This window comes from Neopelma chrysocephalum, unplaced genomic scaffold (genome assembly GCF_003984885.1).
Source record: "Neopelma chrysocephalum unplaced genomic scaffold, ASM398488v2 Primary Assembly neopelma1_100, whole genome shotgun sequence".
Taxonomy (NCBI): domain Eukaryota; kingdom Metazoa; phylum Chordata; class Aves; order Passeriformes; family Pipridae; genus Neopelma; species Neopelma chrysocephalum.
In genome coordinates, this window is record NW_020897763.1 from 12616 (window position 1) to 23626 (window position 11011).

The following is an 11011-nucleotide window of genomic DNA, read 5'->3' on the forward strand; positions in this document are numbered from 1 at the left end:
AAATAATATAGATACTCTTCTCTTTTGCATCAAATGCATCAGACAAATCATCAGGGTCAGATTGGAAGAGAAATAACTCTGGAGAAGATGGAAGTTCTCTTTAAGTTCTTAAGTGCTTTCATGGGAGGAAATACTGAAACCTCAGACCAGAGAGGAAAACCAGTTTTGATCTTTTTTAAGACTGAATTTTCCTTAATCATGAAGTTGTTAGATAGTTTCACCGTGCATTTTCTAACAGGCTTGTAAGGCAAATCTTGAAGAGCTAAATGGTTAAAATACATTGAATTTTAATGCAAGAGCCAAACTGCTTTAAACTTACCTGAAAATCTCAAGACAACCTACAAAATATTCCTGTTCCTGAAGGCAGAGGAGGTACAAGAAGCCCATCCATTCTACACTCACAATGTGCATGGGTACCCTGACGTCTCCTCCTTTAAGTGTCTTGTGCCAAATCTGTTTCTCCTTGGCTGGAAGACCAAGATTTGTCAATAAAATGCTCCAGTACATTGATATTCATCCAGGCATTATGTGGAAGAAGATAAAGATCTTAATTAAGCTTGATCACAATCTCCTGCAGGGATCTCAGAGTTGGTAATTCATAAGGGAGTACTTGTAACTTTAAGCACTGGAGTGACTGTACTTTGTAGGTACAGCAAAGGGAAGCCAAGTCCTGGACCTGATTTCCATAAAGCAGCAGATCTTGACACTCTGTATTAAGCATTACAAAATAATTATGGTGGAATCCCTTAATCAGCATTTTATCAGCAGTGGAGTCTTGCTGCTGAGGGACAGAACTAACTGGATACATCCATTTATCAATGATAATGCTTTTCCTTTTCTCCAGCCTGGATTCCATCTTGAGGACATTTGTTTTAATAGGAAAAATAATATTGGGCTCATAAATGTGAGTGCTGTGGTGCAATGGGTGACTCCTCAAGATTTATCAAAGCAGGATAATTAGGATGAACAATAAGAGTGGAAATAACTTTTGTCACAGGACAACTCTGGTTTATGCCACGTTAATCCACCTTGAAGTATGGGAAGTGCAAGGGGAGGATTCACTTCAGGCCCCCTGGTCTGAGTCTGTGCTACAGTTTTGTTGAGGGCGATGCCAGTGAAACTGTGAGAGTAGCTGATGGTTGTGTTAACACCATCAGTTAATTGTAAAAGCAAGCAGTCACAAAGTGTTGGGGGTGTGGTGTGGTTTGCTTTTCAAACAGCTGTAGCTGCTGGAATAGTTGGTTGTTTATGGACACCAAGTTTCTGAAGGAAGGACTTGTAGTGGAAATGAGAAATGTCACATTATGCTTTGGAAAAGGTGGTGTCTATGGGAGACTTGTGCACTTGTGCTTTCACAGACTTAGCCACAATTTTTCTAACTTATGATTAAAACCCCAAGAATTATCCTAGAAATTTGCCCTTTATTCTTTTCCCTACTTCCATTTACGTTCTTTTCCCTACTTCCTACTTTACATTTAGATGTCACTCAATCTGTCACAGATGTTGCCATTTACTACAGGTCAGTTCCTCTGTGCATTATTCACAGAATCCCAGAATAGTTTGGGTTGGAAGGGACCTTAAAGCTCACCCAGTTCCACCCCCTGCTGTGGGCAGGGACACCTTCCACTGTCCCAGGTTGCTCTAAGCCCTGTCCAACCTGGCCTTGGACACTTCCAGAGGTGGGGCAGCCACACCTTCTCTGGGCACCCTGTGCCAGGGCCTGTTACCAATCTCTTTGATAACTTTTTCTGTGCTTTGGGTCTGTTTGGATTTCTTTTCTTTGTGATTTTCCTCCTGTGATCAAGAACCTCCTCAGCTGTACTCAGCAATGTTATGTATTTATCCCATCATAGAAATACTGTTTCTGATTTTTCAAAGATGGCCTGGAAACAGTTTGGGCTCTGCAGCAGCGTTGCTGTCTCAGAGTGTCTCAGTTTGCCTCTATCCAGCGTTCCCTTCTCCTGCTACAACAAACCCATGTTCTGTTTGACAAAATACAGCCATGTGGTTAAGAGTTATTAAAAGCATTAAAGCATTAACCTCTTGTAACCTCATTTTTCACTTTGTACACACACATAAGTGTTTAATCGAATTGAAGTTAAACACTAAAAAGTTTGAGAGGCCAAATTTATACATTCTCTTTAGTTTACACAGAATTGATGTGATAAAGCCAAGGGAATTATAAGGCACCACTACTCAGAAAATGCTCATCCGCTGGTTTGTTTAAGCTCTGTTGCTCCATACTCCAAGTTTTGGTGAGAAGCATTCCCAGTATTTAAATCAAGGAGCTTTGTCCTACTGGGATCCACTCGGTGTCCTGGCGCCACACTAAGTTACTGCACTGCCCTTTGGGAGTTGAACAAATGATTCCATGTCAGAAGATCTGCTGGAGAGGGGCTGAGCCCCATCCCTGGGTGTGGAGGTGGTGTCATAGTCTCCCATCTCCCTCATTCTGGAATTTTGTTCCAAGCAGGCAGAATGCTACAGAGGGAATGGAATTATACTCTGGTACAGCAGTGCTGGCCCTGTTGGCATGGAAGGGCAGGTGGCATCTCTGCCACCAGGGAGAGGTGAGGGTTAAATCAGGAGTATAAACACAGGGAACAGAACAGGGCAGAGGTTCAGACACATCCCAGTACAGCTCCTGCAGAGGTGAAACGATCCTTCCTCCAGCTGACTTCTTGTGGATGTGAACTGGAATTCCCAGTGCTGCATTTCTAAATGGCTCCTTGAGTGCCTGAGTTCAGTGGAACCTCAGGGGCTGCAGGTTTGATTTTACTTTGAAACTCCTTTTGCTGAATAAAGTGACCAACAGGAAGGTGGCTCTGGAACACACAGATCATTCCACGGAGCTGTGTCGGGCCTGCTCCATGAGCCACAGAGGCTCTGGGAAAATGGATGTACTGGAGAGGCTTGGAAGGCACACGGGGAGCTGGGAGTGCAAGCAGAGGGAAGCGACAGGAGCTGCTGAACTGCACACGTGGGGCCACATGGGGATGTAAAAGTGGGACAGGGAAACAAGCCCTGGCTAAAACTTGGGGATGTCGTGTCCATCTTGGGCAGGGCAATCTTTGACCAACTTCTCCCATAACCAGAATGGGAAACACAGCAATATTTGTCAGTTTTCCAAATGTTCAGGAATTGCCCATTAGGAAAAGAATTCTGATAACAAGTTGTCTTAACTTTTTAATATTCTCTAATAAGATGAAAAGTAGGGAAGGACCACAAGGTGCAACGTGCCATAAAGCACAGGCTGGACCTTTAGCTCCACACAAGTTAATATAAAGCAGGATTACAGTTCCCAAATTTGCAGAATAGCTCTCATACTTCACTAATCAATCTGATTCTGATGAAATATTCCAAATGCAGCTGCTTACTCCATTCTCTGCTGCATTGAGCGCATGTTTAGAGATTGTTGCTTATATAAAATGAACCCATTCAGCACTTCTTGATTATCTCTGGGATCACAAGGGATCCTTCTTCTGATAAAGCATCCTGGAGTTTTCTCATGTGTCTGTGTGAATGGGGATTTTAACTTGAAAGATGATTCAAGTCAGAGGGAGTCCTGTTAAAATATTATTGTTGAAAACATTGTAATGAAGTCAGTGATACTAAACAAATTTGTGGCACAGAGTTGGGCAAAGCCTCAAGGACACCACGGATCAGCAACAGTAGCTTCAGTAAGCAAACAAGAATCAAAGCAGCAAGTCAGCAGTGCAGAGCTTGTTATTTTGAGTGGCGGATGTTTACTGTGGGGAGGGACAAACAGGAGTATCAGATAAGACGGCAGCCCCAGAGATCCCCGCGGGATTGATCGCGCTGTGCGAGGAGCAGCCTCGGAGATAACGGGACCCGGGGTCAAGGACCGGCCCTGTGCAAACAGGCTGTGCCGAGCAGCGCCCGCCCGCAGCCGGGGCCCGTCCCGGCACCTTCTGCCGCCCATGGGATCGGGGGGCTCGGGGAACCGCGGCATGGTAATGAACGTGCGAGGGGGATCATTCACCGGGGCAGGCGGCTCGGTAACGCTGTGTGCCGGTGGGGACAGTGTCCCCTTGCCCCAAAACCCCCTAAAACGCCCCAAAACCAAAGCGAGCTCCAAAGCTTTGAGCTTCTTTTCGGGAACGGGACGGGAGCACCGCACCCCACCCCTGGCCACGCCCCTCGCACTGACCACGCCCACAGCAGATCCGCCCATCGGTGTGGCCACGCCCCCTCAGTGACCCCGTTCCCCCCCGCTGACCCTGCCCCGCCTGTTGGCCCCGCCCCTCTCTCTGCCCGTGGCGCTCTGGCGCCGCCCGGCGGCCCCTTGTGGGAGCGTCGGTCCCGCGCCGCTCCGCGCCTGCGCACTGGCGGCGCTGTGGCCGCGGGCGGAAGCGGCGCCCCCGGGCCCGCGGGTTCGCGTCCGCCCGCGCCCGGCGGGGCCGTGAGGGGCTGAGGGGCCGGGGGGTGTGAGGGGCAGGGAGGGACATGGGTCCGCCGCGGCGGTGAGCCGCGCCGCCCGCCATGAGCTGTACCATCGACAAGATCCTGACGGACGCGCGCACGCTGCTGGAGCGGCTGAAGGAGCACGACACGGCGGCCGAGTCGCTCATCGACCAGTCGGCCGTGCTGCACCGCCGCGTGGCCGCCATGCGGGAGGCGGGCGCGGGCTGCGCCGACCAGGTGAGCGCGGGGCGGGGGGTGCGGGCGGAGCGACCCCCGCGTGTCGGCCCGGTCCGGGAGGGGCGGCCGGACCGACCCCCGCCGTGTCTCGGCAGGGCCCGGGAGGCGTCGCGGCGGAGCGGCCCGACCCGTCCCGGCTGCGGCCGCACGTGGTGTTGGCGCAGGAGAACACGCAGATCCGCGACCTGCAGCAGGAGAACAGGGGTGAGCGGGGCCCGGGGGGTGTTGGGGATCGGGGGGTGGGTCCTGCTGGGTGATGTCGGAGGGGCCCCGGGGGATGTGCCGCGGGAGATGCGCGCCCGGTGGTGCCGGCGGGAGGGTCATGTCGGGAAGAGTGGGAGTGGATCTGTGTTGCCTGTGGCAGAGTCGCTGGATGCCCCGGGTGGCTCCTCGGCCGAGGAGGGTCCGGGCAGCCCCACGGCAGTGCCAGGCCTGAGCTGTCGTGGGCTGCGCGATCCCACCGTCAGCTGGTACCCAGCACCTCCGGGCACCTGCTGCCGCTGCTGTGGGACGTCTCCCGCTCTTCCGTTCGTGGCACTGACGGGCTGTGTTCTGCAGAGCTGTGGGTCTCGCTGGAGGAGCACCAAGATGCGCTGGAGCTCATCATGAGCAAGTACAGGAAGCAAATGTTGCAGCTTTTGGAAGGGAGAAAACGTGAAGATGCAGAACCAGTCTTGAAAGTCCATCAGACTAATTCTGTGGTAAGGTGGAATGGGGACAGGGGAGTGCCCAAGACCCCTGGCACTTGCTCGCTGTCATACAACCTTTGTTTCCAGTCCTGCAATATCTCTGCTGCAAAATACATTTTCTCCTACTCTTGTCTCTCTCTGCTGGTATTTTTCCCTCTGTTCCTTTCAGAATACAACCCCTTTACAGCCCAGGTGGAGTCTTGTTCTTTTGACCAGGTGGTGAATTCCCTGGGTTAAGAATTAACATTTTTGATCCTCTACAATAAAATCAAAATACCTGAGTTGTTATCATTCCTGTTCAGTAACTGTAACACAGGGAAAAGAACCTCCTGAATCTCTGTGAACTGTATATGTTTAATTCTTAAGAGATTTTCACTTCCAAGTGTTTTTAAATCCAGATACTCTCTGCAGTGGCCTAAAAGTGTCCACTGCTGGACTCTGTGACTTTAGACCTGATGGGATGTGGTGGCTGCTGATAACTGTGGACTGCTTCGTGTTAGGTGTCTAATAAGAATAGAATAACATTAAATCTCTATTTAAGACTTACAAATCGTGTTAGGCATTTGTTAAAAGGCATTTTTATGTGATTGGAGAACAGCAAGTTGGTTCAACCAACTGACATCTCATATCTTGGGTTTTCCTTTGGAACTGGAGCCAGCCTGACTCTTTGCACGTGTATCTCGGTACTGATATGTGGCAGCTCACCACTTCTCTTTTGTGGGTTGCTTGGCTCCTCTGAAGGTAAGTGGTGTAGCAATATCTGGTTTCCAGTGGGTGCACAAACTGCTTATCAAGACTTTGCATTTGAACAAAAGTTGGAAATGCAAAGCTGAAAAGGCTCAGGAGGAACCTTTGATGGGATATGACTGTCTCAATGTCTAGGCAGAGTCCTCCATACTAAAGTCCATGAGTTTTTCCCTATCCACCACTTGGAGAACAATCACAACATTTTAATATCTTTTAAAGAGCTATTTTTTATTATAACCATCTTTCTGTTTAGAAAAATAATACTGTTTAGAAAAATAATAATTTTTTTTCCCCAGAAGTCTTTCTCGTTCCTCCAGCTCTCCTCTAGATGCTCTGATTTGTTTACATACTTTATGAATAATGGAATTCAAAACTAAATTCTCTGCTCTGTGATACATTTATCTTCCAGAGCCAGTGGAAGAACTGTGGGCATTTAGAGAAAAGAAACCCCACCCTGTCACGTTATCTGATATATTGCTCTTCAAACAGGAGCTGCTACATTCCATGTTGGAATTTTTCAGTGTTTGGTCTATGTGCATTTCTGAGATTCAACAAAATGCTTCTTCAGAAGGATTAGAGCTGTCTCTAGACAGATTCTGTAAAATCTGGCTCAGGAGGCTCTGGTCTTATTTGCTTTGGTTTCATTGCCCTCTGAGATGAGCCTGTTTACTGCACACTGTTACTTGAAATCTTCTTTGCTTTTATATTTGACGTCTTTATATAAAGTCAGAGCCAGGCTTGTCTAATAAAGCAATATAAAATTTACTACCTGGTAATTGCATTCACATGACCCTGAATCTGTTGTCTCAGTCCTTGTCACACTTGAAGTTATTTCCCTCTTAGCAAGTCAGGGTGCCTTATCTTGCTGACTGCTGTGATTCTATTCACTGTTTTCACTGATGACTCATGATAAAGGACAATAAGGTACATGTTCTTATCCCTGAGTGTACAAGATAGAAAGGATTGCAAGTGCTTGAGAGGAAAGGATTAAAATTCAAAACATGGAAAGAATCCAAAATTAGGGCAATGGAAGTAAGTCATTTAGAGGGGATAAGTTATGACTGTTGCTTTTACCTGAACATGTTGAATGTATTACTTTTGTGTCTTTCAGGAAATTGAAAATCAAATAGACAGAATATGTGAGATGGGAGAGGTGATGAGAAAAGCTGTTCAAGTGGATGATGATCAGTTCTTTAAAGTTCAGGAGAAACTGGCTCAGCTGGAGGTAAGAGCAGATCCAACTGTTGAGGATAAATTGAGCTTTGGGGATCTAGAGACTTACTCTGGATTTTCTGTTTGTGTCAAGGATTTATAATAATCAAAAATTTGGGGGTGGAGTCAGGAAACAGAATATGATCTGTTAGTTTTCAAGTCTTGATGGTCCTTATATATGTAGATTTATATATGTGAAGCCAGAAGCAAAAGATACACTTTAAATGACGTGGTTCCCCTTGTGCCAGCACCGTATTAATGCTTGTATTACAAAGTATGTGTTTTATCTATCTATGAAGGAGTGGGGCTGTTCAAAGTTTGTCATCCTTTAATTGTGAATTAGCTCGTTTCTATTTCGGCAAAAATATTGATTTTGCAGCTTGAAAACAAAGAGCTGCGTGAACTGTTGTCAATCAGCAAAGAATCTTTCGAGGTGGAGAGAGAAGATCTGCCGGACTGTGAAGCTTAGGCCACAAAAACCTCACCTCCAGACCTCCAGAGACTGTTATGAAACTGCCTGACAAGGATTTGTTCTTTCAGGTTGTTTCCTTGTATATTTGTTTTATCTTTCAAGTGTGTGGGCTGTTTTCTCTGCGCTTTCCTGAAATGTTGATGGCAGAGGCTTGTTGCTCTGTCTTAGGATGCTTAACACTGAAGTATTTGATGTGTCCTCCCTTGTGATCGTTCATTTCCTCTCCCTTTGTCATTTTTTAATGAGCTTTAGGTAATTTAATTCCAGCTGTGCAGTTGGCTTTTAAATCCACCTCGTCTGTAGCTCGAGAACATAATGCAGGTTGTGATTATTGTACTTGATAGAGGGAATAAGAGATTATTCAAAAACCACATTGTAAATGGCAGGGACGTGGTTTGCTCTGGCTGCACAGAGCAGTTTTGCTTTGCAGAGTGACCCCTCAGGGTTGGGATGGGTTGACTTTGTTACCTGGACTGACTTTGTTACCTGGGTTGACTCTGTTACCTGGACACTTGGGAGCAGGTAAGGGAACAGCAGGTGCCAGCAGGGCACTTGAAGCAGTCACTCCTATTCGGAGCAAACTTTACCTTGTTTTAGGGGTGAAAATCAGTGGACAACCCTTCCTGACACAAACCTGGGTGTTTTTGAAGGACTCTGCATATTTGACTGTTCTTTTTTTCAGTGGATAGACCTGTCCCAGCCTTACCAGTGCTCCCAGGGGTGTGAGTGCTGGCCAGCCCTGATCTGTCGGTGTGCTCAGACCCTGCCCACAGCTCAGCACCTTCAGATCAAAGCTCTTTGTCCTCCCGCCACTTTGGACTCGGGAAGAGTGAGCTCAGGTCTGCTCAAAAATAACCAAACTGACCACACACACGGATTTTTAATGTCACTTCACAGGTGAATGTAGTGACAGGTGTTCCATAGTTGCTGCATTGAGTGAAATTAGTTGCAGTGTTGTAGGAATTTATCAACATGGTGATATTTTTATTGACACTTTTATATAAAGATTTCTGTCTGACCTGTGATCAAAGAAAAATCCCCCAAGAACAATAAACATCTAATTTCCAATATTAATTTAAATTTTTATGCCACTTTTTCCCAAGTGAGACTTTTGATAGATGCAGAAGGTGACTTGTTCCTGTGCTTATTAAGAGACATTTCCTTGCGAACATCTGGAATATCCAGCAAGACTGACAGATATAAGGGATTTCTGTACAGGAGTGTTCTTGCATACAATCCTTTTCTATTAGGAATTGTTTAGGAGGGAATAAAAAAACTCAGTGAGAAGTAATTTTTTCAAGTGTGTTCTGTTTGTGAGTCCTGGGGGGGAATTCCATGTGTTCTGCATGTTCCCAAGCCTTTTTCGCTCCCTCTAGTTTTTACCTTACCTGAGTGAAATATTACAGTAACCAAAATGTTGCATTTTATGTCTTTTAAATTAACATCATCCTAAATGCCTGTGATGCATTTTTATCTACGCTATCCCAGGGTAGGTTTAACATCCCTCCAATTTGGTTGTTGCTGTGCATTTAGAAAAGCCAGAAACTGAACAGCAATTGCTTTAAGTGAGTTTATTGTTTATTAGTAGTGGGCCAGAATTGGCAAGGGAAGTTTAAATATGTTCATAGAGTCATGGAACATCCTGAGCTGGAAGATACCCACGAGGATCATCCAGTCCAACTGCTGGCCCTACACTGGACACCCCAAAATCCCACCCTGTCCCTGAGAGTGTTGTCCAAACACTCCTTGAGCTCTGGCAGCCTTGGGGCTGTGCCCTTTGCCCTGGGGAGCCTGGGCAGTGCCCGACCACTCTCTGGGGAAGAACCTTTCCCCAGTCTCCAGCCTAAACCTCCCGTGACACAGCTGCGTGTCCCATTCACTCCTGTCCCATTCTGGATCTGTGAATGCGGAATCTGTGGCTGTAAAAGCCCAGTCGTACACGGTTCCTGAGCGCTGCTGGGCATTTTCAAAACTGGCTTCACTGTTGGAAACTGGACCAGAGCTCCAGGACTGGAAATGCTCTGCCTGTGCTTGGAGTCCAGACACAAAATGTCACCCCCGATCCTTCAGCTCAGCGGGGGCTTTAACGAGGGCAAAGCTGGTCTCCCTCCCTCATGCTCTGCCTGCCTGGCACCAAGGCTTCCCCACAGGGAGTGGGTTCCTGAGGGCTCAGAGCCTGCCCTGACCCCAAGCCGAGCTCCTTCCCCCTCAGCCAGGGTTTTCTCTCCCCCCTCAGCCTGGGCTCCCTCTCTCTTCCCCTCAGTTGAGCCCTCCTCGTCTGCCCCCAGCCGGGGCTCTCTCTTCTCCCCTCAGCCGGCGTTTCCTCTCTCCCCTCAGTCAAACCAACTGCTATTTAGTTTCTGGGTTCTTTCTGGCTGCACAGCAACGACCTAGTTTGGAGGAATGTTCACCTGCACTGGGACAGTGAATATAAAAACGCCTCACAGGCATTTCAGACGACATTAACTTAAAAGAGACAAAATACAACATTTTCAGTCACTGTAACAGGTTCTCCTGCTCCCTTCAGCCGGGGTTTTCTCTCCCCCCCAGATTGGGCTCCATCTCTCCCTCTCAGTTAGGCACTCGTTCTCTCCCCTCAACCGGGGCTCTCCTCCCCTCAGCCGGGGTTTTCTCTCTCCCCTCAATCAAACAACTTCTATTTAGTTTCTGGGTTTTTTTCCGGCTGCACACCAACGACCCAATTGGAGGGACGTTAACCCACACTGGGACAGCGAAAATTAAAACGCCTCACAGGCATTTCGGACGCAGTTAATTCGAAAGAGATAAAACTGTATGTAACAGGTTCTTCTCCCTCTTCCCCCGCACCGCCCTCAGCCCCTTTCCCTCCCCGGGGCCGCCAGGGGGCGCTGCCGCCCCCCCACGGAGCCCTTCAGTGCGCGCCCGCGCGCGCAGCCCCCGCGCGCTCCCGATGCGCATGCGCGGCCCCGCCCCCTTGCCCCCTCCCCCCTCCTCCCGCTGGCGGGCGGCTCTCGCGAGAGCGCCGCGGTCTCAGTCCTACGTGCCGGGCCGTGCTGCTCATGGCGGCGCTGGAGCGGGGGCGCTGAGCTGTTGGGGTGAGTGCGGGCCCGGGGGGGCTCCGCGACCCCTTCACGGCACCGGGGGGGGCCGCTCCGCCCAGCGCGCCACCCGCGCACCTCCCGCCGCACCGGAGGCAGCGCGCCCGGAGCGTGTGTGCGTGTGGTGGTGGTTGGTGGGGGGGGTGTGTGGG

General features: G+C 48.7%; 2 protein-coding genes across 2 annotated transcripts in view; both read left to right on the forward strand.

Annotated features, from left to right (window-relative positions):
- Positions 1-4358: 4358 nt before the first annotated feature.
- SIKE1 (suppressor of IKBKE 1) lies at positions 4359-9073 on the forward strand. The gene is made up of 5 exons (XM_027695443.1): positions 4359-4662; positions 4758-4866; positions 5221-5363; positions 7210-7323; positions 7690-9073. Exons 1-5 carry the CDS (start codon positions 4504-4506, stop codon positions 7777-7779), a joined length of 615 nt encoding a protein of 204 aa, XP_027551244.1. The 5' UTR covers positions 4359-4503; the 3' UTR covers positions 7780-9073.
- Positions 9074-10745: 1672 nt separating this feature from the next.
- CSDE1 (cold shock domain containing E1) overlaps positions 10746-11011 on the forward strand; it is a 24907-nt gene continuing 24641 nt past the window's right edge. Inside the window, exon 1 of the mRNA XM_027695442.1 lies at positions 10746-10856. The gene's annotated coding sequence lies outside the window, so the exon portion shown is untranslated. The remainder of the gene's footprint in view (positions 10857-11011) is intronic.